Consider the following 27,771-nt stretch of genomic DNA (forward strand, 5'->3'; position numbering starts at 1 on the left):
AAGAAAGAAGGGGGGCAGTTTATTATTTTTACATCTCGGAAACAAAAATTTGAAGTATCGTAAAACAAATTAACAAAAAAAATAAATAAATAAATAAAGAGGAGGGTGTTTCTTCTGTGTTGCTTTCTCTCCTTCTTTTTCCCCTCGCCCTCGCAGCAGCCCGGCGCCTCTCGCCGCCGGCTCCCCCAGCGCCCCCCGGCTCCTCCGTCCGTCCGCTTCAGCCAGCAGGAAATTTATCTCCCCTCCCTCGCCCACCGCTGAAGACCAGCCGGGGGGGGGGGGGGCAGCAAGCTGAGCTGGGACAGATATGGGGGGACCGCGGGGCCGGGGTGCAGGATCGGGTCAGGTCTGTAGTTAACACCTGGAAAAGATGATTTCCCCCCAGCACAGGGCCGTCGAGGAAGAGGAAAACTTCAGTGTCTGCTCCGGCGAGGCGTTAAGCCGGGGGCGGAGGGGGGCAACGCTTCCCTCCCCTGTGTCCTAGGGACGCCATCACCCCCCCGGCCCGGGGGCTAGCCCTCCTCCCTGCCCCGGCATCCCGTCCGCTCCCAGGGATTTAATTAGCCGTTTACACCTCGGCTTGGAGTAAATGACTGGTAAGAAGGGGGGGGGCGCGATGCGATGTATCAGCAGCCCCGTTTTGATTGACAGGGTGGAGGACCATTGAAAATCCTGCTGGGTAGCTCCCGGGTCGCTATGAAGCTCCTTTTAAAAATCCTTCTTCAATGCTGCCTCCCGGTAGATGGCAGCTCCGCCGGGCGCGGAGGTAGCGCGGAGGCAGCGCGGGCGGATGGAGTAAGGCGGGCAGGGGGCGAGGCCGGGGCGCAGCGCCCGCTCCCACTCCCACGCGTGTCCTCGCCCCGCGGGCCGGCTCCCACGGCGGGCGGAGAGGCTGCGCCGCCGCCGCCTCAGGTAGGACACCCCGGCCCGGGATAGCGAGGCTCCGCGGTGGAGGGTTGGGGGGCGGTGGAGGCTGCGGGGGGGGGGGGATTAAGACAAGTTGGGGGGCTTGTTCGCGACGTGGGTGTGTGAGGAAACACTTGAGAGGACTCGGCGCCCCGCGAAGGAGCCGCTCGCGAGGATGCGCGCCCCGCGGAGGAAGGGAAGCCCGACCCGGGGTCCAGCGCAAGTCCTCGCCAACTGCTCCGCAGCCCCTGCTGCGCCCTTCGTACTTTATTCGGAATATAGTACGCTTTCTCCCAAGGGGGGGGGGGAAAAAAGAGGAAGGGGGGAAAAAAATGCTAACCAGTTCGGACGAACCGCGGAGCGGGCTGGAGCCGGGGCGGCCGCTCCGCCGTGGTTTGGGGCGCACCGCGGGCGCGGGGGAAGGTCGGACTGCGGGCGGGAGAGCGCAACTTGCGCCCCACTTGCACACATCGGTGTTTCAATGAATCCACCGGGGTGAAGGTGGGGGGAGCCAGGCTGGGCCGGCCCCGGCCGCTGGGGGCTTTGGGTCGCTGGAAAGTTGCGTGTGGGAGGGACAGCGAGGAGAGGGCAAGGCTCTGGCAGGGCTGGGAAGTGTTCCTAGGGAAAATCCCTCGCCACCACACTTTGGAAAGGTTGGACGGTGAAACAGTCGCGGAGCCGGGCTGCGCCGGGACCCCCTCCCCTGTAAGGCGTGTATGAACCCCGGACCTGCGCTGTCAGGCTCGCGTGATAAATTAAGGGCTTCGCAGTCGAAACCTATTTACACCTCCATTACAGGGCTAACCAAATGGGGATCAGCATGCATATTTTTACCGCGAGAGATCTCATATATCTCCGCCAGAGTCGCCCCTCGGGCCATGGGACATCAGCGAGGAAAGGGGAGGGGGAGGCTCCAGCCGCAGCCTGCGCTTCGGCGGAGAGAAAGCGAGTGTCCCCGGTCGGAGCTTGCTGCCCGGGGTGGGGGGCACCGGGGACAAGGCCTCCTTGCAGGGGCAAAGGAACGGAGACCTGGTTCTACCGGGGAGGGGGGGGGAGGGTGTCCCGGGGGAGAGGCCGGGACGGGCACTGCGGGGGGAGGAGGGGACCGAGACAGAGCAAGGCGCTCCGGGAAGCTTCTCCTCCGGGGGAGGCGGCGCCCGGCCCGGGACACCCGCCGCGGCTGCTTTTTTTTAGGGGGGAAGGAGCTGGCAGCTCCCCGGGCGGGCGCGCTGGGACGGAGCCGCCCGGCGCCCCACATCTCCCGGCCACGGCCTGCTGCTTCTCTCCGCTGTTCCCCGACGGGCGCACGGCGCGGGGGGGACCGGCAGGAGGGCTGGGGACGCGCCAGACCCGCGGTGTCCCCAGTCCCGGGGTCGTGCGGGCACCGTCGAGCCCCACGGCAGGAGCGTCGCGCCCGTTTACCCGGGGAGATTCGCGCACCAAACGCTGTCCGAGCTCTTCCGAAACGAAACGCGGGCAGGGCAAAGAGCAAGCTCAGCCTGGGACTTTGGGGCGGGAGGAGCGCCCCGAAATACTCGTCCCGTCGAGGGATCCTCCCCCGTGGCAGCTGCTCCAGCCGGCCGGGCTCCCGCTGTGTCCCGGGCTTCGGCTCGATTTCCAGCGCCAGGGAAAAAAAGAAATCCTCCCCCCCTCCCAAGTCCGTGCAGTCCCCTCCGGCGGCCCCCCTCCGGTTCCACTTGGTTAGCTCAAGTTTTCCATGTAAATGACAGTAATAAATATCTAATCATGTCCCGCAGCTATCGGCGGCTCGCCGAGCAGCCGGCATTAATGAGACATCCCGGGGAAGTGGGGGAAAGAAGACTGGGAAGGAGGAGGAGAAAGAGGGGAAAAATTTTTTGAGAGAGAGAAATTTAAAAGGAAGACAAAGTGTTGGGTGTTTTTTGTTTTTCCTTTCTTCCATCCGTTCCCCTAAACGGGTTTTGCCGGCAGCCTCCCGAGGCCCGTCCGCGGTGGCGGTGCGGGCTGAGCGGGCGCGGAGAGACGCGGCCGCACCGCGATTCCTCCGGAGCCGTCGCACCTGTGGTCGCGCCTGGGTTTTGCCCCGTCCCGTCTAATTAACCCCCCTTCCCTAAAATACAGCAATCCCCCGGGGGGGGGGGGGGACGGACGGACACGATGCGAAGTGGGGGTCGTGGGCAAGTGTCGGGGTGATGGTCCAGGCTGCCCCCAGCGCAGCCCCGCTGGGTCTGCCCTCCCCCAAAGCCCTGCGGGGCTGGCGTGTGTCCATCAACATCGTGATTCCCAAACAATTAATGGGACTGGAAAGAGCTTTTCATGCTGTTTTGGGGGGGAGGAGGAGAGGCTGAAATTAAACCATGAGAGTTGGATTTGTTCTCCTAACGCTAAACAAATGGAGTGATTACCTTCTTTCCAAACGCATCAGTCATACTACATTAAGTAGCAGAGAGCTAATTATCCCAATTAGGAGGCTGATTTATAATTAATGGCTTGGACCAAGTGATAATTGGATGTTAATGGATAACAGTTTTGTCTGAAGTAGCCTCCTGCTTCCCCAAAGGCAGGGCTGGAGTTTTTTTTTTTTTTTTTTTTTTTTTTTTCCTCCTTCCTCTCCCCTTGCCTCTGCCAGGAGCACAAAGCAAATGAGGAAAGAAATGTGCTATTAGCTGATTCAGTGGGACCTGTCCTCCCTGCCGGGGCAGGTGACGGCGGAGCCCGGCTGGCTGCAGGGGTCCCAGGGAAAAGGGGGAAGTGGGGGCCGGGCTGGCTGGGGTTCAGTGCTGTGAGCTGCAGAGATGGCCCCCAAAGCTGCGCTGGGCCACAGCCTCACCTCCTTCCCACCCCGCATTCTTCCTCTGCCATGTTTTCAGGTGCCCCTTTGCTTTTCCTGCTCCACACTCTCTAGCTTTCCAAATCTTGGACAGCTAAACCGAGGCAGGAAGGGTTGGACTCCAAGTCCCTGGGGGCCTTGGAGTTTCAGCACCTTCAGCCCTGTGCCGAGTGTGCAAGGCATGATGCCTCATCCTATGATGAGTGGCAAAGGCTGATTCCCCCTGAGAAGCTCCGGTGCGATGCCTCATACAGGGAAGGGCAGGACGGAGGGCTCACCCTGACGAGAAGTTTATATACCTCCGATCTGTGATCTCTCTGCTGCTCAGGGTGGTGGTGGGGACAGACTGACTCTGCAGATGCTCTCTGCTTTCTGTTTCTCCCTCAATACCTGGATCTCAGGATTGGCACTTTAGCTGTTTTTTTCCCCTTTACCAGTAAGTAAGCTTATGCATGTCAATTGAGGTCCCTCATTTGCCCCAGCAGGAGAGAATTGAACTTACATCCCTTTGGCTTTCAGATCATGTTTCTAAGTTCATTTTTTTTTCCATTTGGATATTTAAATAGCTAAGAACTTTAAGGGCAGAAAATCTCTGAAAGCATAGAGTGACTTCAGCTCTTTAAGCTACCGTATGACCGATGGTATATTAAATTACACCAGTGTACTCAATGCAAAACAATACATCCAAATCATACCATCAGACAGTTAAAGAGGTGTTTCAGCTTTCCATGTTATTTCAAACAGATCTTGATGTCCAAGCAGGACATTCTTCTTGTACTTGCATGAATTGGTGGGCTGGGATTTGGTTGCTCTCTCGGAAGATGAACCTCTGTTTCATGGAGCTGGTGCAGGTCTGCTTCCCCTTGGCATCAGGGCTGCTACTTGTGGCAAAGAGACAGAAACAGAGCTGGAGACAGTTTCCCACCTGCCAGAGGTGAGGGCAGGCTGGCCAGGCAAGTTTTACACAATATAGTCATAGAGGGAACGATTGCAGTGGGTTTTGTTCCCAGTGTCATGTATTTATCCTTTTCTTAAAAAAAAAATTCATTGAGGAAGAAAGGAATCTGATTAAAAGCATCCAGAAAGAACAGAGATTTCCACCACCCTGCCCTGGTTGTCATCAAACCAGCCCTACCAAAATAAAGATGCTGCAGAAAAGGAAGAGGGACCAAACTCTTCCAATGCGGCTATCTACTGTTTCCGCTACTAAATCCATCGGCAAACCCTTAGCTAGAAGTAGGCTGTGTTTTCAAAGTCACCAGCTGTATCATCCCCACAGGGAATACCCAGCAGCTAGCCAAAATTCAGCTCTTCAGGCTGGAAATGCTTCTGTTGAGGTACTGACGAGTGCCAGTTAGGTTTGAACCCTTTCAGAAGCTTCAGTACTGATTTCCACCACTCAAGTCAGAACAGAAACATTTAGAGCTGCTTGTTTGGAGGGGGGGGGACTCCTGGGGAAAATGCTGAGGAACAAGGAGTCGAAGAAGCCCAAATATTCCAATCTGTGTGCAGCTATTTTGGGGGACTGCCCAGCAAAACATGCTTGTTGATAGAGTGAAGAATTCTGAAATGCTACTACATATGTAGGAATTAACTTATAACATACCGAGATTAGTCAAAACTCTGTGTCTTTTTCCTTCAGCCTATTGCAGCCCAACAGCTACTGAAATTATTATTTTGTTGTTGTCGTTATTAACTTCAGTGGGATTTGGATCGTGCCCTCTGCAATTTCTAAAGCAGGTCTGGTGCTGCCACAGCTGCTGGAAAGGGCAGAGCCTCTGAGCGAGGGATGGAGCAGGGTGGGACGCAGGGGGTGCCTGGGGCCAGCAGCTCTCCGAGCGTTTACGGCCAGGAGTTGTGGGTGGGCCACTGTGCGAATGGGATTTCTTCCTGGTAGCTGCTGGCACACCACTTTTGGGACCAGCTGCAGCCACTGTGTGGCCAGAGCAAACATTGACATGAAAAATACTACTTTAAATCGTCCAGATAATAAAATGGAAAGTAGTGCGGATGGGAGGGTGCTTGGGAATTTCTCTAGCCTGCTCCGAAAAAGGGAAACCAGATGGGCTGGGGGGGGGGGGGACAGGCAGATGCACAGAAACGCTGCGGTGACGGGAGCTGCAGAAACGCGGTGCCTGCCGCGGCGCGAGCCGGGCGGGCGACGAGCCGGCAGCCGCCCCGCGCGCGCGGTGCGTGTCAGCTGGGGCCGGGTGTGCCCGACGGGCTGCACCAGCACCCTGGCGCCCGTTCAGCTGCTCTGCTTCTTCTGCAGCGTGCGGCTCTCTAAAGCTCAGGTCACCTGCTGATGGCCAAAATACATTGCTTACCTTGGCAGCTGCAGTGAATTCAGTGTACGTATCCAAAAGCTTACGGGAAAGGAAGCATTACGTACACCCACAGCTCTCCCCAGCCACCGGTTTCTGTACTAACTCTAATTTGTGGCCCTGTTTTAAGAGGGCATAGCTCCTTTTTTCTTTTTTCCCCCCTCCTCTCCCTGGAAAAGCCATTGAGCACAAATGGCTTTTGCAGTGAAGCGAGGAAAACAAGCATTGTCTGTTGTGAAGAAAGAAAACTCAAAACTTCTGCAAGGCAGATGCTTATTCTTTCAAAAGTACCAAGCATCCTGCAGCTCTACAGCTTTCTGAAGAGGTCTTTTTCAGGAGTTTTTTTTGTTTGTTTGTTTTTGTTTTTGTTTTTCTTTCTGGCTAAGGTAAGCCTTGCCTGTCATCCTGCCTGACCTTACTCTGAGCAAAAGCAATTACCACCACATGGGTTGTGACTGCAGTTTTTAGAGTGCTACAAACACTGTCTGCAGGGGCAGACCCAGAATCCAGTTGTACCTGCAGAAACATCCCGGGCCCGGGATTTCATGTTCTCTGTTTCCTTCAAAATTAGTTTGTTCTTCAGGTCTACCTGAGATCAGATTCAAGCAAAATCGCCGGTGCTGCTGTGGCTTTGCAGCATTTCAGCTAAACAGATGAAAGAGCACCCAGGAAAGTCGCTCCATGCCAAGTGAGATGAACCCCAATGATGGGGCGAAAAACACTGAATTTCACAAGGATGCTTTTCTCTTCTTCCCCCTAGTGTGCATTGAATCACTATCAGCTTGGCACCCTTCGCTTACCGCCCTGTCTTGCTTTGTGAATAGTTGTGGTGGGTGAAGAAATTGCCCTCTGTCCGCTGCTGTCCCTTTCCCATAGCCAAAGGAAAGCAGAGGGGAGCGCGCCCCGGTCGCCACCATCCTCCCGGAGCCCGGGGTCTTGGCTGAGGTGCCGGGCCAGCACCAAGTACGTGGTCTCTTCTGCCAATCCAGCACCTGGAGTGGTGGTAACAGCTGCTGAGCAGCAGGAGAAGAGCTGGAAATGTTTTTGATTGCCTCTGAAACCCCCCCGAGTCCCCCAGGCCGGGAAAGGGCAGAGGCGAGGCTGGACCCCTCTCCTCCTGCAGTTTGGAAAATTCCCTCCGCCAGCGTTAAGGCGGACGAAATGACGCTTCTCCAGCAAAGCCGTTTTTACTGAAGCGAGAGGAAGGGCCGAGCCAGGCAAACCACATCCAAACGCAGCTAAGCCAGAAACATGCTTGTTTTGGAAGCAGCGAGGGCTTTGCACGAGGGGTGTTTGCATGCAAAGAGCCAAGTTAAACATTCGAAGCTGTTTGTGAATTTGGTAGTTTGCTTGCACGGCCCTTTAGGGTTACTCCAAGTCCTGAACTCAGGGCTGGTTTCGAGGCAGAGGGCTCGAGACACGGAGAGGACGGGCCGGCCGCGGCGGTCGACGTCCCGAGAAGGGGGGTGCGCGGCGGCGGCAGCGCCGGGCCGTGGGTGCTCGAGCGGCCCGGGGTGGGTCTGGCTGCTGTTTCCGCTGTAACAGTAGCCGCGAGAAATCAGGGTAAACGCCTTCTTTCTTTGCCTTCACTGAACTGGAAGCAGAACGGGATCTAGAGCCAAGGTGATGTTCCTTTTAAGAGGTTTTCTTGTTTACTCAGGAAAACGTTTCTGCTTCAGCCTAGATTACAAGAGCTGTTAGTGAGGGCTAAACATCACTCCGAAAGCGAAACGGGAGCTGTGTGGACACCGACCCGATCCGCAGCAACGCTTTGTCGGGTGTAAATCACGACTGATGGGCTCGAAAGGACAGCAAGAGATTTAGCCCCACGGTGGTCCCCATCCAGCCCCTGCACTGCAAATCGCTGGTCTCCAAGCCTTCAAAATTGTGTCTGGCTCAAAAGTAGACGCTTTTGAGGGTCTCTTGGTTTTGTTTTATTTCAGAGCTTTGGAGACCGCACTTTGAAGCACGCCTCCGCGAGCAGAAGCTCTAGAAACTCTTTAAATGAGAACTGTCTGCTCAATCACTTGGCTCCGTTATCCAGGGTTTTGATGGAGGGAGGGGGAACAAAAAGGATGATTTCACAAAAGCTTTAAATAAAAGTCACGGGAACTGATGAGTTACCTCCGTCAGCCGGGGCCCGTTGTCTCACCTGCTCGTAACCCGTGTCCGAGTTTGCAGAGCCACACGATCAAACTCCCCCGTTTCAGCAGGGTGCCCTGAGGTTTGGTTCGTAAACCTTACAAAACCTCTCAGATCCTCTTACACTTCCACTGCGAGTACGTGAGCGTTATAAATACGGTCACTGGACTGCTCGGTACCAGGCCCTGACGGAGGCAGATCTTCGACGAGGTCTACCCCAGAACTGTGACGCTGGCCTTAAATGGAAGCATTTCCAAATTTCAGCTGCTAGCTAACTTCACTTTTTTAAGAAAATGATCCTCCTCATTTTAAAGGCTAGAGAAAGGCACTGCCTGCCTGAGGCTGAAGAGGAATAGAGTAGTATTAATAAGGTCAGTAGTAGCTGCTGCAAAAATTTGTGTAATAAGCCAACTTTTGCTTTGAGTGAGTTGAGATTAGTTCAAGCAGACTAGATACAATTTGGATCTCCCTCTACATCTAGAAATTAACTGTATTTAGATCCAGGGATTTGTACAGGTGTAAAAATATTGCAGGTAGATTAGAAACGAGGAATCTTGATTTTTGGAGCTATTCTCAATTCCTTTATTCCAGTCATAAGAAAAACCCTCTGGAACCCTGTTTTTGTGATGCATGTTGCTCTGAGACTTTGGCATTTGAACGAGAAAATATGATGTGTTGCAGTATTTCAAGTTACTTATATTTCAACCACTACAAAGGTGAGATTGCTGAAAGTCTAAGGAAACAATCTCATGTGAGGAACAAAACTGATTTATGACATGCTAGTTATTATCCTACATGATTTTGGACTCTTTTATATTTGGACCTTTTAAAGTTTTAAGGATATTAAAAAAAATGAAGAAAACCTTTTGCAAGGTTCATTTATTCAGAACCCCTTAGGTATGTAACTTGTTTAGCACCGAATACATATAAACCTATGTCTGTGGATAGGTTGAGCCTCTTTGCTAGATTGTCAGATAAGTAGGGGCAGAGATTCGTTATTTATCTTGCTGATTTAAAGTGTGTCTGAATAAGGGCTGGAAGCACGAAATCATAAAGCAGGTCCCCCCTAGGACCAGGGGAATATTTTGTCGTGATTTTATTTGGATGACGTTTGTTGCTAGCAGTAATAAGGGGGACACTGTTAACACAAACTGTTGTCTGCTATTCCTTGTTAAAAATGAACAGATTCCCGCGCTTCACGTAGGGAAACACGAGCAGCAGTTCATACCATTTGAGCAGGCGCCGACAGTGCTGTGCCAGGCTGACGGACTACAACTTTTCTTTTTATGTGACAGGACTGCTGCTATTTTTCTGTCACCTACAGAAAACCGTACACCAACAGGAGCAAGGTACAGGTCATTTCTTCTGTGATTTTTTCCTGGTGCTTCTCCCATTCTGCATGGGGTGTCTTGCTTCAAGGTGCGGACTCGAGGCAGTGCAGAGCTCTTCCAAAATTAAAATGCATCTCTAGGTAATTTATTTTCATCAGTAATGAACTTTCTTGAGATCCTTGATGGTACCTATGGTGCTGAAATTCCTTTATGCCAATGAATATCAAAATACAGACATAATCCTCTCATTATAGCTTATTTTCTACATTAAGAAAGTCTCATGCATACCCCTTTCTTCCCACCAATGTCTCCTCGATTTCTGCAAAGCTCAGATGAAATGATGAAGCAACATCCCACTGATGGTGACTGGTCTCAAGCAGGTGTTGGTATCCCATTCTTGACTCCTCAAAGAAAAAAAATATAGTTGTCTCTTTAACCTCATAGATTTTATTATTTCATTCTGTGTGATAGTATCTAAGCATCTTGTACATACCAGTGAATTTAGTCTGAGCCCTTTTTTGAGTTTGGGATGACTCACTGTTCGAAGGAGCAAGCTGAAGGGAAAAGAGAAAATGATCCTAAGGCCCTGCAAAGGTCTGAGCCCTGCACTCAACCTCAAACTCATGGTGTCCAGCCAAGTTTGAGCAGAACAACTGTCGTCTTATGCTGGGCACTTTCTACTTCCACCTGGGGAAATCAGCCAGAATAATCTGTTGAAGAAGCTTCATCCATCTAGACACAGTCTATTTTGGAAGAAAAAGGTTTTCCTCCAGAATAACCCACTTAAGCAAAACCAGTGTCTTGGTTTAACATTGCTTTACTCCAGAGCAGCGTCTGCACAAGGAGCTGTTGTGGATGTCCTCGTTCAGGATAGCTCACCGTGGAGACAACTCTCCCGCTTTCCATGAGCTTTGTGGCCAGGACAAGTGACCCTTCAGGTTGCAGGCTGCAGGAATCGATACGTTTCTCCTCTAATAGGCTTTGTCAGTTCTGTATTTCATTAAATGTCTTATGTGGATGGCATGTGAAGTCAGATACAGATTGACGATGTTTTGATGGGGAATAAGGGGGAGAAATGAAGAGAGTAGCAAGCAGAAAATGTCCCTGTTCTCAAATTCTTGGGTACAGTTAATACATCTCTCTCTTTTTTTTTTTTTTTTTTTTTTTTTTTTTTTTTTTGCTTTCTTTCTTGGTAGAAAGGGAAAATACAAAAGTTTCATTTCAAGATACTTTGCAGAAAACTGCAATACTCAAATTTTCAGAATATATTTTATTGTTCTCATACCTGTTTTAAATACATGCAAGTAAAAATACCAGCTATTGGGTACAGAAGTTTTCACCAGGTGAGGAAACAAGTGGCTATTTCCTCTTTACTTTCCTTTGTCTCAGGACAGGATTGTGCACCTGCATATGTAATTAGATACTAATTAGATAGGGAAACTTAGAGCCATTTGTACAAGTCGAGAAGCCCAGGCCAGCTGACGGTAGCGCTTGTAGTTAATGATACTACTCTGAAGTCCAGGGCCAAACTTTCCCTCGTACACTATGTTGCTGAGAGGCATATGGGACTTGCACTGCTCTGGTGTTAACGGCGTTACGGGAGATTGCAGTTTTCACAGCCGCTGTTGGGAAGATGCAACTGGGAGCAGCGAAGTAGCCGGAGCAGCAACGCTGCTCTGGGCATCCTGCTCTGTAAACGTGCAAAGCGTTTTGCGCTGGATTGAACCCCAGCAGCTGGTAAAGAGTGACGTGCTCCCAGGGTCTGCCTGGGACGGGCAGAGATGCACCTTGCCCGGCCTCTGCGGCAGGCAGAGGGTGGAGAATCCGGTGTCTCGCCCAGGCAGGGCGGTGAGACCTGGCGGGAAGCCCCGTCTCCTCCTCCTGGTCCTCTCTGCGAAGCTGCGCCTTGGCCAGCCGTGGCGGAGGGATGCGGCCCGTGCAGCAAGGGAGGTCGTGTGCTTCGGGGGACGAGGTGAGCGCAGGCAGCACGGGCAGCCGGGAGCGGAGCGAGCCTTGGGCCGCCGGAGGCGGGAGAGCCGCCGCGCGGAAGGGAAGCAGCAGCCCCGGTGTGGCACGCACCGCGCGCTCACAGCGGGTCAACCAAAGCCTCCCGCGGCCCTCGGCACGGGCAAAGCAGCGCTCGCCTCCTCCCTGGCACGTGTTTGCCTCTCGGCCCTCTGTCCTTGCCCCGCGCCCTTTCTCAGTCCCCGTTCTGCCGTGCAAAAGTGGCGTGAAACATCCCTTTTCCTTCCCGACGAGCCCTGCGCTACCCTCCCCGCTGCATCGCCAGCCGCTCGAGGCCGAACCTTTCCACAAAGCAGGAGCTCAAACTTTGCTCTCATCTCCCTCCTCGCTGCTCTCGTTCCTTAAGCCCTCCAGCCAACAGAGACATAAAAGATGCATTTGCAGATTTTGAAAATTAAAACCATCTATACAGCCAGTGGGGAGGGATCAGCTTATTTGGTTGCTTAATGAAATATAAAGATTATTTTAACCAGTGTAAGCACTATTCGACAGCTTGTGAAACACAGCAGTGGCTTGATGAATGGCTTTCTCCATTAAAAAAAATTGCTGCATGATGTCTTTTAAATATTTAATTTATTGGGGTTCGAGTGTGCTCAGAGCTGATAGTTAAATAGGAATTGTCTGCAGTCTCAGTTAACTTTGCCTATTGGGTTGAACAATCTTGCTCAGTAAATGCAAAAATCTCCTTTTTTCCTCCCCCCCCCCCTTTTTTTTTTGCACTGAATCTGGGATGGTGTATTTACTGCACAAGAGACCAAAAAGTTCTGCCTGTCATCCGCACTGCATCGCATCAGGCAATTATCACTAAAGTTGCGATGTATATTGACTCCCCTCATGTGCCTGTCATTATTTTTTTAAGTTCTCTGCTTTATTACTATTGTTATTATTATTATTTATTTATTAATGCATTTTATTCTAGGCCATTCAGGAGAGTTTGTTCAAACACACATATACAAAAGCAGCTTTTAACAACCAAATAAACTGAAATCTTGCGAAGGAAAGCGTTTCAGTGGAAACGCTGGGCTCCAGACCCGAATTCAGTGGCAGCGTCCTCGGAGGACTGCCCGTTCTGGGGGAATTCGCCTCCTCTCCCTGCTGTTTGCCGAATGCGCCGTTTTGCACGCTGCTGTTTGTATGCCAAGGGGATTAGAAAATAAACGGGCATTTCTGTGAGCAGGGGAGCCAAAGCCACTTGGCCTCCCACGTATCTCCTGGCAAGGTTGAGCCCAGCGTGGATTCTCTAGCGTCTATTAAGGATTGAGGTCTGGCAGCAGTCCAGGGCAGTTAATAGGTTCTGTGTCCTCAGCGGGTTTCACAACACGCACAGGAACTTAATAAGCTTTGAGACTCCGCCGGGCCGGCTGCCGCTGGTGAAACTGGTCTGCCAGCGCAAAAGTCGGGGTTGGGGGGGAAGAGAGGAGACAAAATGATGCTGCAAAGCTCCCATTTCCCTGCTTGTGTGGGGTTGGAAACACCAGTGCAGCTCCTAGTCTGGGAAAGCACCGCAGAGAAGGTCTCTGGCCGGCTGCCCCTGCCCAGCTCGGCAGGTTTCGCTGCCGACAGGGATCCACACGCCAGGTGCTCCCGCCTGGTGCGCAAGGCTGTGGGACACTTGTGGGGAGCAGCTGTGCAGGGGATGAACGGGGTGAGACTTTGCTGGAGGCACCACTAGACCTGGCCAGGGTAGTTGTCCAGGCTGTTCCTTCCTGTGGGTTGCACGATACCACCTCTGGTCCCATATCAGCTGCATGGGTCACCGGTACCCCTCCTGCCCCGTACCGTGTACCGCAACGGCAAAAGGGAGAGCAATGCTTTTTCCCTTGCCTACATCTCTTTCTGAACTGTTTTCCCAGCTCCTGGCCAGAGCAGCAAACCTGTACAGCCCAGCCCTGCAACATCCCCAAAGTAACTTCACTATGTACTCACCATGGTGAAAATAAATTGCCAAAAAATAGTTGGCAAGTGAAGTTCTTCACCTGGAACAGCGAATCAACACAATTTTGGCATTGCTTAGCTCTTCCTTAAGTTGTATTAGAGTAGAGCTATTCTTGCATTTAGAACAGCATCATTATCAAAAATATCCATCATCCCAGTGGCTCAACTCAAACCAGTGTTGGCTTGTGCTTTCTTCCCCATTAGAATGAATAAAACCATAGCAAGGTACAGATCAAGGTTGAACGGATTATTTTAATTTGGGAATGTCTTTACTTTTCTAAAAATTAAACTGTTAAATTTTGAAATTAAGCATTTTGAAAATGAAATCAAAATTAATTGCTTGGATATATAAAAACAAAACAGATTGGATTTCAATCCTCCCCTTCCCCAGATTTTCCAGAAACAGTTACAAACTATTTCTCAGGTACCCTTCCCCACTTAGGCACATTTTTCAATAACTCATCTATTCATGTAAAAATTGTTTTTCTGTAGTTTAAACTAGGGGAGAGGTTTTTTTGCTTATACTCTTTTCTTGCCTGGGAAAGAATATCACTGGTAGTACTCTCCGTGTGCCATAGGGAGGCACCTGGTGTCTGTGCAGAGGGAGGTGGGTGTGGGGGAAGCCACCAAGCTTTTCTGGAGTCTAAAACGGAAGACTAATTTAGGGGTGATTCTAGACTGGATGAGTAGGGAGGCCCAGAACAGATGAAAGCTATGTTAGGGTCTGTATCGGATCTCCCTGGTGTAACCACATCTAGATCTGTTGCCCTTCATGAGCTCTACTGGCACTGAGATGAAATGATGGCAAAGTGCAAGGGATTTGGGGAAACAGAAATGAGCCCAAGTGCTAGATTCCTGAATTATTGGTACATAATTATTGTAGCCTCATTGAGAAGACTACCCCAAAGACTCTTGCTCATGGCTTCGCAAAATACCTTAGTCAAAAGAAAACATCCCAGAACAATGAGGAACCTCCCCAGGGTGGCAGGGAGCTTCACCATACTCCAACCCAAATGACTTTCCCCCTCGCTTGCAGGCACCATGAGTGGGAGATGCTTGTGAGGTGGGAGGTCGGAAGGGGTCCCATTTCATTGCCAGTCCCCACAACACAGGAATTTGCTGCTTTTTTCAGGAACCGACAGCTTGGTCTCTGGATGTTAGACAAGATCACTCCGTGTTTGCATCTGCTACATCAAAGTGGTGGGGAGTGAAGGGGAGATCTGAGCAAGAGGGTAGTGTCACCCATGTGAGCTCTGCACTACAGGTTTGCCTTCACACACTTCCATTCCTCTGTCTTCACTGAGATCCTCTCCTCCATGGTATAAATACACTACACGCAAAAATTGAGGTCTTTAGGCATGAGAGTGAGATTTGATAATCCTCATTGTGGAAAAAACAACAGTTAATTTTTCACCCTAATAGCTACACACAAGTTTTTGCAGTTCAATGCATCAGGTTCCTCTAAAAGCCATGGGAGATGAACCAATTCCCTCCAGTGATCAAAACTACTTTCTAGGAAGTTGCCTAGATAACCTATCTGTTTCCCTACGTTAGCCCAGCTGCGCAGGCTGGAACTCTTCTATCTCTGAATGATCATTCACTGCATTGACTTTCTGTCTCATGACTTACTGGTGTGAATGATATTTTGGAAATTTTCTTCTGTGGTAAATGTTTCACATCTGGCCTTCTGATGTCTTATGAAGCAAGGAAAGAACATTCTGGAGGCCCTCAGTCGTCTGTAACATGGATGAATGGCTCATCATTCAGCTTTTGAGACCAATATTAGCTCAGTTTTACAGATGGTCTGTAAGGAAAAACAACTTGAAGTTTCATACACAACCCACAGTAAAAAAAAGCCATTAGTTTTTCAAATAATTTGCTTGCTTTGAACTATGAGACTCCAGTAGTTATTGCAAACTTTATTTCCCTCTTTAGCTGTAAGATTTTTGGCCCTGTCACACTACAAATTTATTTTTCTTTATACCATATGGGGTTTTTTTTGCCTACCATTTGTGTTTTGTTAAGAAGACCCTTAAGAAAAATGAATGGAAATAAATTACACATGAACGTGTTCAGATAAGACAGATTCTTTGACATTATGGCAACAGAATTGTGGAACAGCCCACTGTAGGCAACAGCAAGGACAAAATGCCACCTGGTTCTGGGATAAAGCTTGATCAGTTCATTAAAAGTGGTAATATAATGTATTTTCTTCCAGCATATTCCATGACAATCCTGAAAATCCTGTTGTGTTTGGTAAATCATTTCTAGGAGACAGTCAGATGCTGGTCTCTCAGCTTGGAAGCTAGATTGGTGTCAATGGTGCTTTAGGTCTACAGAACTAGTTTGAATCCTGGCCTAGAACCCGTCAAAGTCAGGAGGTTGGAAGTGACCCTTGTATGCCTCAGTTTAAGTTTCAGGTCAGCTTTTCCAAGGCTCTGCTGGACCATCAGGATGCTGGAATAGCGCGTACCCTTTAAGCACCTTTCTTCTACGGGCTCTTGTTTTCAGGTTTATGTCGCCATGCAGCACTATGGAGTGAATGGCTACTCCCTTCATGCCATGAATTCTCTGAGCGCCATGTACAACCTTCATCAGCAGGCAGCTCAGCAAGCCCAGCACGCCCCCGACTACAGACCCTCGGTGCACGCCCTCACGCTGGCAGAGAGACTGGCTGGTAAGAACAACTTATGGCTTTTGCAGTTCCCTGAGAAAAATGCTTGTTGCTTACATTGGGCAAAACTCTTCCTCAGCAAGGAATTTTTAAGCAGATTGGAGTGAGACTTAGCAAACCAGCATGATGGGGTAAGGACGAGCCGGCGTGTGCTGCAGAGTGCCCTGGCTGGAGAGCCACTGAGCCCTGGGCAGAAAAGGAGGGAAGGCAGTGCATTTTTAAACCATGGAGGTGTTGGCTGCATCTCTAGGAGTGGCAGCATTTCACCAGTTAACTGCTTGATGATAAACATTTGCAATCCCATGTATTAGACCTATAGACCAAACTGTGTAGACGACACATATTTGTCATCTCCAGTATTTGCTGCAAACTGACGGCTGTGCTTTGCTCCAGAATGGCCTTCTAAGGCTGGGGAGCCCAGGTGCAAGGAGGGACACGGTGCCACTACATGGAATGAAAACGGTAGATTAAAAAGACATAGAAATCTGTTTTAACAGGTGAACAACAAAGCCAGAAAGACTGACTTTGTTGTTAGTAAATAACAGCACAATGAATGTGAGCACACGGTGGTTCGGATCTCCTCGATGAGTGGCCCAGGCCTTGCGTTCCATAAGAACTGTCTCCTGCCATCCTAGGCAGGAGTAGGCAAATTCCTACTCCTTCCATGTTGCCCTTTCTTGAAGCTATTTTCCATTTTTTGTATCATGAAGCACTCTCTTCTCTTGCAAAAATATCTATTTTATTTGGTCTTCTCTTGGGTCTCATCTTGACCTATTTTTTCCGCAAATCCTCACCCTTGACTTGGGTGATGCTTGCAGGTTTTGCCTTGTCTTTTGCTCTTGTATTTTCCTTTCCTTAAAGAAACTTTTTTAGGCCCCAAAAAAGTCATGCATGACTTTACCCAGAGAGTGTTATTCACACAAAATTGCTGCTAGCAGGACACTGGAACAAGAATTACTGGTTCAGAGTTTCTTCTGTCTAGTCCGTTTCCCATGTTTAGCCATGATTGTAACAGCGTCCTAACGATACTGCCATTAAAAGGAATTGCAAAGTCCAGGCAGTATTTTCTATTTTGGTAGCAGGAATCATTCAAGATCAGACTCTGTTGCATGGTAGGGAAACATACCTGCTCTACATTTCAGCCTACCATAGCACACCCAGGTCAGCACACCCAGTCAGGAGTGACTCCTTCAAGCCTTGAGTAGGTGGAAAGAGCCATCTACATAGACAACTTTAGATGGCTAAATTTAAGAGACATAGGCCTAAGTCAAGGTAAGGACACAAAAGTCTCAGGCCAGTCCTCCTAGGGGCTATTCCATGAAAAGCAAGGTGCAAGGGTCTCAGCCTTTTTGGATCAACAGACCACTGCTGACTCTCAAATCTTCTTGCTACCCATGTGCCCTTATCCAGTTTATGAAGGAAATGTTAGTAGTGACCTTTTCTACATGGTTCCTTCAGTCAGTCACTGCGGCCAGTGAGGTCCCTGCGCATCTGTAGGGCAGAGCTGGAGAATCACTGTCCTTAGCAAAAGGGAATCAAAGTGAGGTCAAGGAGACCTGAACTCTAATCCTGGTTCTGCCACTGGCTTGCAGAGTTATGATGGGTGGGCGCTTTCTTTGTCATCCGTCCTCTCCTCCCCTCACTCTTTCAGGTCACGGGTGGTCATATGGGAATGGATGGTCTCGAGAACTGCAGTGTGCCTTACAGACTTTGGGTGGCCTTGGGTGGCCCTTCCCTAGACACAAGGATCTTCCGAAAGATTTTTCTGATCACTTGCATCTTTCACTCTAGAATATGGAGGACTTAATGTCTTTGACCCTAACTAGGGAAAAAGCAGAGGAAAATGGAAAAATGGAATAAAAGAGCTATTCTTATACTCTCTAGCAGGAGATTCAATTGGTTTTCTGACCTCTTATCTTTAAAATTAATAACCCACCTGGAAGAGTGTCACCAAATTAAATTCCACTGTCCCCTTGTGATCTGCTTATCTGTGGTGGAGTAGACATTACACACCTACAAGCCAGTTCGTTTGCAGTTACTTCACATTTTGTTACCTCTGAATATCTTTTAGTGCAGGGTTATAGATCTCATTTGCCTCCCAGGGACAGTCAGAATAAAACAGCACAAAAGCAAATGACCTTAAGTCAGAAAACAGGGGTTTCTGATTTTAACTGCAATGCCTCCTCACCTGCAATTTATATTCTCCTTTTTGCACAAAGCCTGGAAACATAGTTAAAGCATTAAAATAATTGTTGTTTAGCTTTCACTGAAATAACCAAACGTAATGCATGAGCTGCCGCCTCTGGGGAGCTGGTAGGTCTAACCTCTACTCTAGAAATTTGGGAATATTCCAGCCTGCAGGTGGGGTGTTAAACCAATGTCCTCTCTCCTGATTTCTTATACTTGAAACATAAATACTAGCTTTGTAAAACATTTCAGGGCAGCTTCTATTTCTTGTCTGAAACATTCCTTTTTTCTAGCCTGGTTGCATCGTGTGCTGCTTCTGAATGCATAACGGATGCCGTCTTTGCCTCCAAAAGTGGCAGCAGCTATTACCAGTGTTTTAATTCCCCCAAGAGCTGTGATATCTTGAATACAAAAGTCTCTTGTATGCAGCCAACACTGTATTGTATTTGGCCGAAGACCTTTAGCCTGATCACGTCTTTTCCAGGTCGCCAAAACCACGCTGCTCTGGCAGCAGCCCAGAAAGGCGCTGCGAATGCTGACCTAGAACGAAACAGCTGGATGTTTGAGAGAGTAATGCTTGAGTAGTGCAAAGCTGATTTGCTACGCTCGTTAGCTAACATATTTGGAACCTGGCTGTGCAGTTCTGGGACTGGCCTAACAGCAGGTTTTGTTTTATTGTTTACATTCATGGCATGATACTCGTGACAAAAGCACAAATAAACAGCAACAAGAGACTTCCCCTGGCTCTGTGCAGTGATAATGATGACTTTTCCCCCTATTAGGTTGTTTTCTAACATGTTGATCCCTCTCTTCTAATCAAAGTCACAGTCTTAACTAAATTAAAAATGATACTAGACACTGCTAAAGCTCTTTCTGCATTTCATCTTTGAGAACAAACCTCTGGTCAGACTGAATATTTCATTCCAATGCTGCAGCACAACATGCCCCAACTTGCATAATAAAGGCACTTTTTTCACTTTAAATAACTTATTTTCATTGATTTAAGGAGATCTTTCTACTCCAACTAGCTGTTGTGAAATCATAATGCCTGTGGTAAAATAATAAGCCCTTTACTGTGGAACTCAGATTTTCCTCCGCCTGAATTTCTTTTCTTCACTCAATTTTGCAAGCACAGTTGCAGTGTCAGACCTTCCGAGTAGCTCCTCTACTGCAAAAGGCACTCTGGGCTTGCAGTCAGTAGGGCTGGGTTTAGTTCCTGGCTGGCTTTTACAACCCAGATGCTGGAGAGTGTCCGTGCTCAGTAAAGCACGTGCTTTCAAGCTAAGCAGACACAAGCACATGAGCTTAAGTGCTTTCCTGAACTGGAGCCCAGAACAGCTCTCCAACATCACGCCTTGAACACTACTATAAGTGACATGCAAGACACTAAAGAAGAGCCAGCTCAGCCTGGTTTCTGGGAAGGTGCATGCCTTCTAATGCAGCTGCGGCCAACACAACAGGCTCGAGGCAGCTGTGTTTGTGTTACATGGATGGGCTTTTCCCGTTGATCAGCACTGAGTTTCATTGCAGTGTTGAAGCCTACCAGAGTGCTGCCACTGGCTTCAGGAAGAACATGTTGCATAATGTTGGACTCCTCTCCTGATTGTGGCAGGGAATCTCCCCACCTTGTCTTTAATTGTGTTTCCTATGAACGATACTTATGCCATAGTGAGTTCTGTTCATCTGCATGTCCTGTCCCACTAGCTTTGATTCTCTCATTTCAATCAAATTTAGCACAGGAGTCTCAAAAGTTACCATAGCTGTTATAGAAAGAGGTTCCCACTCCAGAAGAAGCTTCCTAGTCAGATGTTTTGTGTCCTCAAACATCTGAGTTACCAGCAAAGTGCATGCACAGGCTTTTTAAGATCTATAGTCCATGCAAACACTTGCTATGTAGGTTCATCAGATATTGTTAGCCAGTGCTTTATTTTATTCAACTGTCAACGTACAAATTCCAATAATTAAATTGGCCACTCTTCTTGTCTTCCAACGGCTGTACATTTCAAGACATCATTTTGGAGGCACGTTATGGATCCCAGCATCGCAAACAAAGGCGAAGTCGCACAGCCTTCACAGCCCAACAGCTGGAAGCACTGGAGAAGACCTTTCAGAAGACTCACTATCCAGATGTGGTGATGAGAGAGCGGCTGGCTATGTGCACAAATCTACCTGAAGCCAGAGTACAGGTACTGATTTTGTGATTTTGTTAGTGGGGACATTTTAAAAGATACAGTGGGGTTCCTAGATGATTGACCAGCTCTACAGACCTTTCAAGATTCCTACAGTGTAATCAGAGATTTTTTGGGCAGATAAAGCTGTCAAAGAGGACAAGAAAAAAAAAAAAAAAACCTCCAAACCATTCAACCCAAGTCACACATCTGCTAGAGAAATTCTGAATCCACAAGCACATTTTTTAAATTTAGGATTCTATGAACTGCACACTGGTTTTTATTTGTCCTTTCACATTTCTTTGGGGGAGGTTTTAGAAACAACAACAGAAGTCTACTTATTTATTTGTTTGTGAGGATTTTCTGGCTTTTCCAGAGAAGCAGAAATCCAAGTAATTCCAGCTGCTCTTTTCCACCATCATGAAATTTTGTAACGTTTCAGGCCAAGGTTCCCTATTTTTTGTAGTTTCAACTAATGCAACATGCTTTGTAACCTGCTGGTTGGGAAGTTCTTACATTGTTATGGCATTAAAAGACTAAATAGCAAGTTCCGCAGTGTGAAGTGGATAAGTGGTGGCTCTAGGAAAAAGAAAATAGTTAATTTCTTTTATACAGATGGCAAGATAATTTTGAACTTCAGAATTTTTGTTTCCTGATTTAACTAACCAACCAACACTAACATGAATTGCAAAGATGTTTCTTCCAATCCATGTCTGCAGATTTTAGTTAAAAAAAATACAGATTTTCCCCAATCTCCACTTCATTCAGACACTGGCACTGACAGAGCACTGTGCTCTCAGACAATGTAATATCGTCAAATTCAGCTATAAGCCATATTGACCATCTGATAAATTTAGAAAAAAAAAAAAAGTTTTGCCTTAACACTCCTATACAAAGGTTGTCATATTAAAAAAAATACTTTTTTTGTGCTATTTGTAAAAGCACTGAAAGAAGGTAGAGCTCTAAGTCCCAAACGAATGGACTGACATTTCAGTACCATGGGCTTGTAGCACTTAATTGTTTGGGGTTCCCTTGAAGCTCCCAGGCTAAATGCTGCTGAGCTTGGTATTAAGCAGAATTTTCATCTGTTTTCTCTGCTTGCTATTCGTGGCACTGAAGGTTTGGTTCAAGAACCGGAGGGCCAAATTCCGGAAGAAGCAACGCAGCCTGCAAAAGGAGCAGCTGCAGAAGCAGAAGGACTGTGAAGGGAGCCACAGTGAAGGGAAGACAGAGGCAGCCATGCTGGAGACCCAGGCCACCACCCCAGAGGCCGAAAAGGCCCAGAGCCTCCCGAGCGAGGTAAGCGTGGACCTCAATCTAACCCTGTCGGAGCAGTCGGCCAGCGAGTCAGCACCTGAGGACCAGGCAGACAGAGAGGAGGAGTTCAAGAGCACCTTGGAAGAGGCTAAAGCAGACAAGAGTCCTGGTGTGGACAGCAAGGCTTTGAACTGCAAGAGAGCAAGCCCAAAAGCAGGTAAGATGCAGCATGCTGTTGGAGCATTGATGTCAGGACCTGGTATTTCCAATGGGGATGCCGGTGGCTGGATATAACCCTTTACCCCCTAGAGCATGTTATCTTGCAGGTGGGCTGCCAAACTTGTCTTTCTGCTGCCAGCACTAAAGGGAGCCTGTGGAAGGCCTGACCTCTATTGTAGCAGAAGGAAAAAAAACCTTCTGCCCAGACCGGGAGGAGAACAGTGGTCTGGTGGTAGCAGGAAAGCACTAAGAAAAAGGGCAAGCCCCTTTCTGGGAACTAGGATGACACACATGACACCCATGACATGCTTTAGCCCTTCTGACCAAACACAACCCCTCTCTTTTGTGGTGCATTCCCAATGCATTTTTCAGGAGAAAACCATACCGCTGTCCAAACCCTACCTGGGCGAGGATCAGTGCTTGCACCCAGCTTGTAGAAATAACCCCTGTCCCTTCTGTCTCTTGCTGCAGAATCTCCTATCAGCACGACTGTGACACCTGCATCCAGCAGTGGCTTGGCTCAGACCCACTCCTACTCCTCTTCGCCCCTGAGCCTCTTCCGCCTGCAGGAGCAATTTCGCCAGCATATGGCAGCAACCAACAACTTGGTCCATTACTCCTCCTTCGAAATGGGGACACCATCTGCCATGCCCTACTTGGGTATGAATGTCAACATGGCACCGCTGAGCTCTCTGCACTGTCAGTCTTACTACCAGTCACTCTCCCATGCTCAGCAGGTCTGGTCCTCGCCCATTCTGCAGGCCTCCAGCTCCCTTCCAAGCCTCAACAGTAAAACGACAAGTATCGAGAACCTCAGGCTCCGGGCAAAGCAACACGCAGCTTCTCTTGGGCTTGACACCCTACCCAACTGACTGCAGGACAAGCTGCCATCAGCCAGAAAAAAAAATGCACCAGAGGTTGGCACTAGATATGTCATGCCTTGAACCCTCTGCTCTCATCTCTTCTTGGAGTAAGGTGCTCCCATTCAGGGAAAACTTTGCATTTATTAGCATCTTATTAGCACCACAACTGCATCAGATGTTGCTACCAGCCTGGTCTTCACTAAATATTTAACGAGGAAGGGGGAGAGGATGTATATTTAGACAGATGAACTGTCCTCTCGACTGCCGTCAGTTAAGCTTGTGAGATTCAGAAAAAGCCCCCTTTCCTCAGCCCCACGATAATGTGCCAACTGTGTTATATACATATTTTTGTTGTTGTTGCGTTCTTTGGGAAAAGAAAGAGTCCTACTTTATCCTGTATATAGTTTAAAATGTTGAAAGCATCCTTCGCCTGTGTGTTACTGTCAGTGTTACAGACCTGTGACCTCTTTTGCTTTTATTCCTTCCTCTTTCTCAGTTTGAGAAGCTAGTATCAAAGTTACAAGTCAGCCATCGTCCCCACCTCAGCTTGCAGCTAGTTGCTCTTCTTGGGTCAGAGGCCTAAAGGTGTTTGAGATGAAGAGAAAGGATGGTGCACTTCACTGCTCCGCTTCTCTGCTAAAGCCAATTTTGTAATGACCGGGAAATAACACAAAGATAAATTTCCCATTTAAGCACTTCCTATAGGACGAGCATTTTTCATTTATGTTCTAACAGCACTTGTTCAAAGATGGAGGATGAGATATTGGCCGAATGCTGCTGCCTACGGGGAGAAGAATGAAAGCCAGATTCACAGGATTATTTTTGATCTAGATTGTTTCCTCTTTGATCTTTAGTGAAGTGTTAACTCTTCTATTTACAAATTTTCTTTCTGGAGAGCATCTTGGTCTAATTTGACAACAGAGGCAATAAAAACTTTGTATGAACTCCTAGTGTGTTCATACACCATATATTATAAGGTTCTTTGATAAAACCACGATTAATTCAAGCTGTGCTTAGAAAAATGCTCTCATCACCGAATTTATACCCTCAAGCCCTGCAGCTTCAGAAACTGGTTAGCAAGTGAAACTATAACAAGTGAAAAATGCTGAAGTGCTGGAGGCAAAGCAGGTGATGTGCAGGGACTTTATATTCTCTGGAGCTGAGAGGGAATAGATAAATTTGCCAAAAAATACAGGGTTTAGCAAGTAACCCAAATTCACCAGCTTCAAAATGAATTCAGTTAATAGTTTTGGCCTCATTTCATTGGAATGACCCCTCATTTCAATAATCAACCTAGGATTTTTTCCTTTTTGAGAAGCAATGTTTTTGCCAACCCAAATTACTTTTTTGCCAACCCAAATAAAGCCATTGAACCTACTGCTGTTATCCTGAGTATTAGGGAGGGGTGAAATCCAGATCCAATCTCTAATATTGCCTAGGACCAAAAATCCAGACTGTGGCAGGTGTAGGTTTGAATCCAAAGGATGTCAGCCGGGTCTGCCACTAATACACTCAATGGAGCGGAGCTAATTCACTGCAGATGATAATCTGGTCCATGCCTGATTTTAACATGCAGCGTAGATGTGGTGTGTGTGCACAGTTCACAGCCCCTCTTACTCCTCTCTTGCTTCATTCCAGTGCAGAAGCCATGGTTCAAATTACTTCTTTAAGTACGGGAAAGAGAAAAGCCTGTTTCCAGCTCCGCTAATGTCTCTTGAAAAAGCATCTAACTCCTGTCAACTGAGATGTGAGAATAGTTGGTTTTGGTTGGAAATGATGTTTTCTCCCTCTTAAAGTTGTAGCAAGAGCAGACCTCTGTGTGAGCACAGTTCATCAGCAGCACCAGCTTCCAAGGAAAATGGAATACCTTCCTTAAACACTTCTGTTCTGCCATATACTTCAGTTTGGGGGTTTATCTCCTGCTTTAATTTTTTTTAATTTTGTCAAATAAGCCTCTGTGACCAGAAGTCTACACTTTGCCAAAGCCAAATGTATTTGTAGAAAGTGCATTTTGGCTGCCACTTTCAAAGGTGTCTGATTAAATTAGAAGCACTAAAGTGCATCTACAGTCTCCAAAAGGATCCTTTGAAAGTCCCAACCTTCATTTTTGTAGCCTGTCACTGAAACCAGGGACACCAGATCAGAGCTTTAACTTTTTCCTCTCCTTCCCCAGAAACTATACTTATTTTCAGCCTCTTGCTTACCTCAGCACACATGTATGTTATGGTGTTGCTTTGCCAGAGGAAGGCAACAGCAAATTTTATTGACGTCCCTTAGATGTTGTCTTCTAGTGCCAGTCTAGAAGTGAGCCGAAAAACCACACAAGGCGGAAATCTGCACAGAGATCAGAACCTGGACTTCAGCTCTTTAAATAATAAGACATTTAAATAATAAGACATGAGAGAACAAAACTGCAGGTCATATTTCAAGCAGAGAGATGGGTCACCATCTCTCTGTGTCATCCCAGGTTAGAAGGGCATCCGTTCTCTCCTCTGGCATTGCAGGGCTGGAGAGGGCGACACAGTCTCAGGCTAGGGCAATTATAACCCCGTCATAGGTCACAATTTGTTAGTAAGGCAAAATCCGTGGATGTTTATGCTGCAAGTGAAAATGGAGTGCTAGGTTTGCCTTGATCCTCCAAGAGAAGATGAGGACTTCCAACGAGGCCAGGCTGGGGGCAAATCCTGCCCAGTGCTTTGGTGCAAAAATTCGTTTTCACGTCCTGCATCTTAACACAGCTTCAGCTACTCCTGTGACTGACCTCTCTCTCCCCTGTGATACTCCTGGGATCCTCATGGTGGGCTTTGATCAGCTCCTATGGACTTTGTGTGCAGAGCCTTTGGCACGCCATGAAAATCACAAGCATCTGGATGACACCAGAATAGCACAGAAAGTAAATTGGGCCCAGCACAGCCATGAGCAGAGATGTCCAAATATCCATCTCTCCAGGGACAACTAGTCCCTATCATACATGTCTGCCTCTGCAAGATGCACCAGCTGACCGAGGCACATCTGCTCCTAGACCAGGGCATGGAAATGTTTCTTATGTTGGGATTATTTTTCCCATTCTGGGTCAGGATTAAAAAATTATCTAAAATTTAAAAATAAAGAAGAAAAAAGGTTGCCTTCAAAATATATGAGCCCATTGAAGTATTTTGCACCAAGTCTGGTTTTTCTTCTTTTCCTGGTCAAAACTAACTGCAGTTTCAAAAATGGGAGTAAGTTTACATATAAGCCAAAATTGGTTTTAAATGCAAAAAGCAAGAATTTAGATTCCTAACTTATAAAAGTTTCATAATGAATTACTTGTCAAATCTGATTCTTATCTACAATTTGTTTTAATGCTTCTGGGCTTGGGGCTTTTTTTGACCAAAAAAAAAAAAAAAAAAAAAGAGAGAGAGAGAGAGAGAGAAGAACAAACTCCCTAACCAATTCAAGCCTGTGTGCACAGTAGGAAGACCAAAAGGGGTGATATTGTGTCATTTTGAATACCTGAAAACTTTTTAAGGTTAAAAAAAAAGTCAGGCAAATCTTCCCTGGTTTGCTGCGGAGAAAGGGAGCTCCATTCGTTCCCTTTCTGAGGCCGTCAGCCTGAGCTATGTAAGAAATTCAAATTATTGATGGAGGAGTTTCAATAACAAAAAAAGAGCAACATTTCCCTCCTCTCGTTGTCCAAGCAGATATTTGCTCCACTCTAGCAAACGATGAAATTGGGTGTAATATGGCTTCTTTCATCACAGGCATGAAACGCCTGGAGTGTAACCCGTATTAATTATCCTAGCCCGTCAGATAGAAGAGCGACTGTGGAAAGGAAAACTCCCTTCTTCTCTGCGTGTTCAGCCAGCCTGATCCCGGGGCATAACAGCTCGGGTACAGTTTCAGCCTCGGGAGATAAATGTAGAAAGGGAAGCAGCATTTTGTATTTTGTAATGCAGACTGTCAAGTTGATCTTTTATATGTGAAAAGTATGTTCCCCCAAAACGCATAGCGTGGCATCAAGGCTGGGAAAGGGCTTATTTGTTCCCTAAAAAAATAGTGGTGGAGAGCCTAGAAAAATTCTCCCTAATTCCTATTTTGAAATAGGTTATATATCTGGAGATTTTCTCTGCTGGTCTTTTCGCCTTTTCTATGGCTTTCTTGCATTCCTTTTCCTTGGTGAACCAGTTATCCCTCAAAACCCCTTCTTGCACAATTTTAAAATATTTTAGCCACAGACCTTGCAGGATCAGGGACTGTGAGAGAACTGGTCAAAATGTTCAGAATAAAAGTTTGCAGCAAAACTTCCTCTACTGTGCAGGAGGAGTCTCATAGGTGTTCATAAAACTAAAGGTTTTTAAATAGCACAGAAGAAATTCCCAGTACTTACTATTAGTGAAAAAAAGGTCCAGTAATGGACTCGTAATGGAGGCAGAAAAGGAACCTGTTTTTTTTTGTCCTGTTTTCCTGTTTTCCTTTTTTTTTTTTTTTTTTTTTTTTTTTTTTGTAAACTGAAATATCCATGATATTGAGCATGGTAATATGGTAATGAGCAGGGGGACAGGTTTTTCCCGTATTTCCCCAACCAAAAATCAAGGTTTGCTGTGTAAGAAGTATAAACCCAGCTCCCAAGCATCAAAAATAACCACACACATACAGCACTTGCCACCTCCCGTTTCTGACTTAGGTATTTCATAATGTCAAAAACTTGAGTCAGGTCTGGGATTCTGTTGCCACAGCAGCCAGCCAGCCAGAGATGCTCATTTTGCTGAAAAAACACCAAAGTGCAGGGACACAGAGGAGGGAAGTGGAGCTATTTCTGTCCCTGTATGTGACGTGTGATACTTCCACTTACACAACAAATTTTAGCAGCATCAGGACGCTTCTTAACAGTTAATATGTAAAGGACTTAACAAACCTCTGTAGAAAAGGAAATGTAAATTCAAAACTGCCAT

At 47.5% G+C, this 27,771-nt stretch overlaps 1 protein-coding gene across 2 annotated transcripts; it reads left to right on the forward strand.

Annotated features, from left to right (window-relative positions):
* The first annotated feature begins 725 nt into the window (after nt 1-725).
* On the forward strand, nt 726-22,849 carry DMBX1 (diencephalon/mesencephalon homeobox 1). 2 transcript variants are annotated; one of them, XM_062581621.1, is made up of 5 exons: nt 726-912; nt 15,984-16,149; nt 20,341-20,519; nt 21,621-21,975; nt 22,449-22,849. In XM_062581621.1, the coding sequence occupies exons 2-5, from the start codon at nt 15,996-15,998 to the stop codon at nt 22,847-22,849; spliced, it is 1,089 nt and encodes a 362-aa protein (XP_062437605.1). In that variant the 5' UTR covers nt 726-912; nt 15,984-15,995. The 2 variants fall into 2 exon arrangements, with proteins under 2 accessions (XP_062437605.1, XP_062437606.1); XM_062581622.1 differs by lacking the exon at nt 726-912 and having other exon boundaries at nt 15,984-16,147; nt 20,324-20,519.
* Nucleotides 22,850-27,771: the final 4,922 nt, after the last annotated feature.

The sequence above is a fragment of the Rhea pennata genome, chromosome 8, assembly GCF_028389875.1.
Source record: "Rhea pennata isolate bPtePen1 chromosome 8, bPtePen1.pri, whole genome shotgun sequence".
Taxonomy (NCBI): domain Eukaryota; kingdom Metazoa; phylum Chordata; class Aves; order Rheiformes; family Rheidae; genus Rhea; species Rhea pennata.

Excerpts from the sequence above, each read along its gene's own strand:
- DMBX1 (XM_062581622.1), top strand. The coding sequence starts at position 15,996 with ATGCAGCACTATGGAGTGAATGGCTACTCCCTTCATGCCATGAATTCT. Across the intron at positions 16,148-20,323 it reads ACGCTGGCAGAGAGACTGGC|CGGCTGTACATTTCAAGACA; the intron begins TGGTAAGAACAA and ends CTTGTCTTCCAA. Across the intron at positions 20,520-21,620 it reads TACCTGAAGCCAGAGTACAG|GTTTGGTTCAAGAACCGGAG; the intron begins GTACTGATTTTG and ends GTGGCACTGAAG.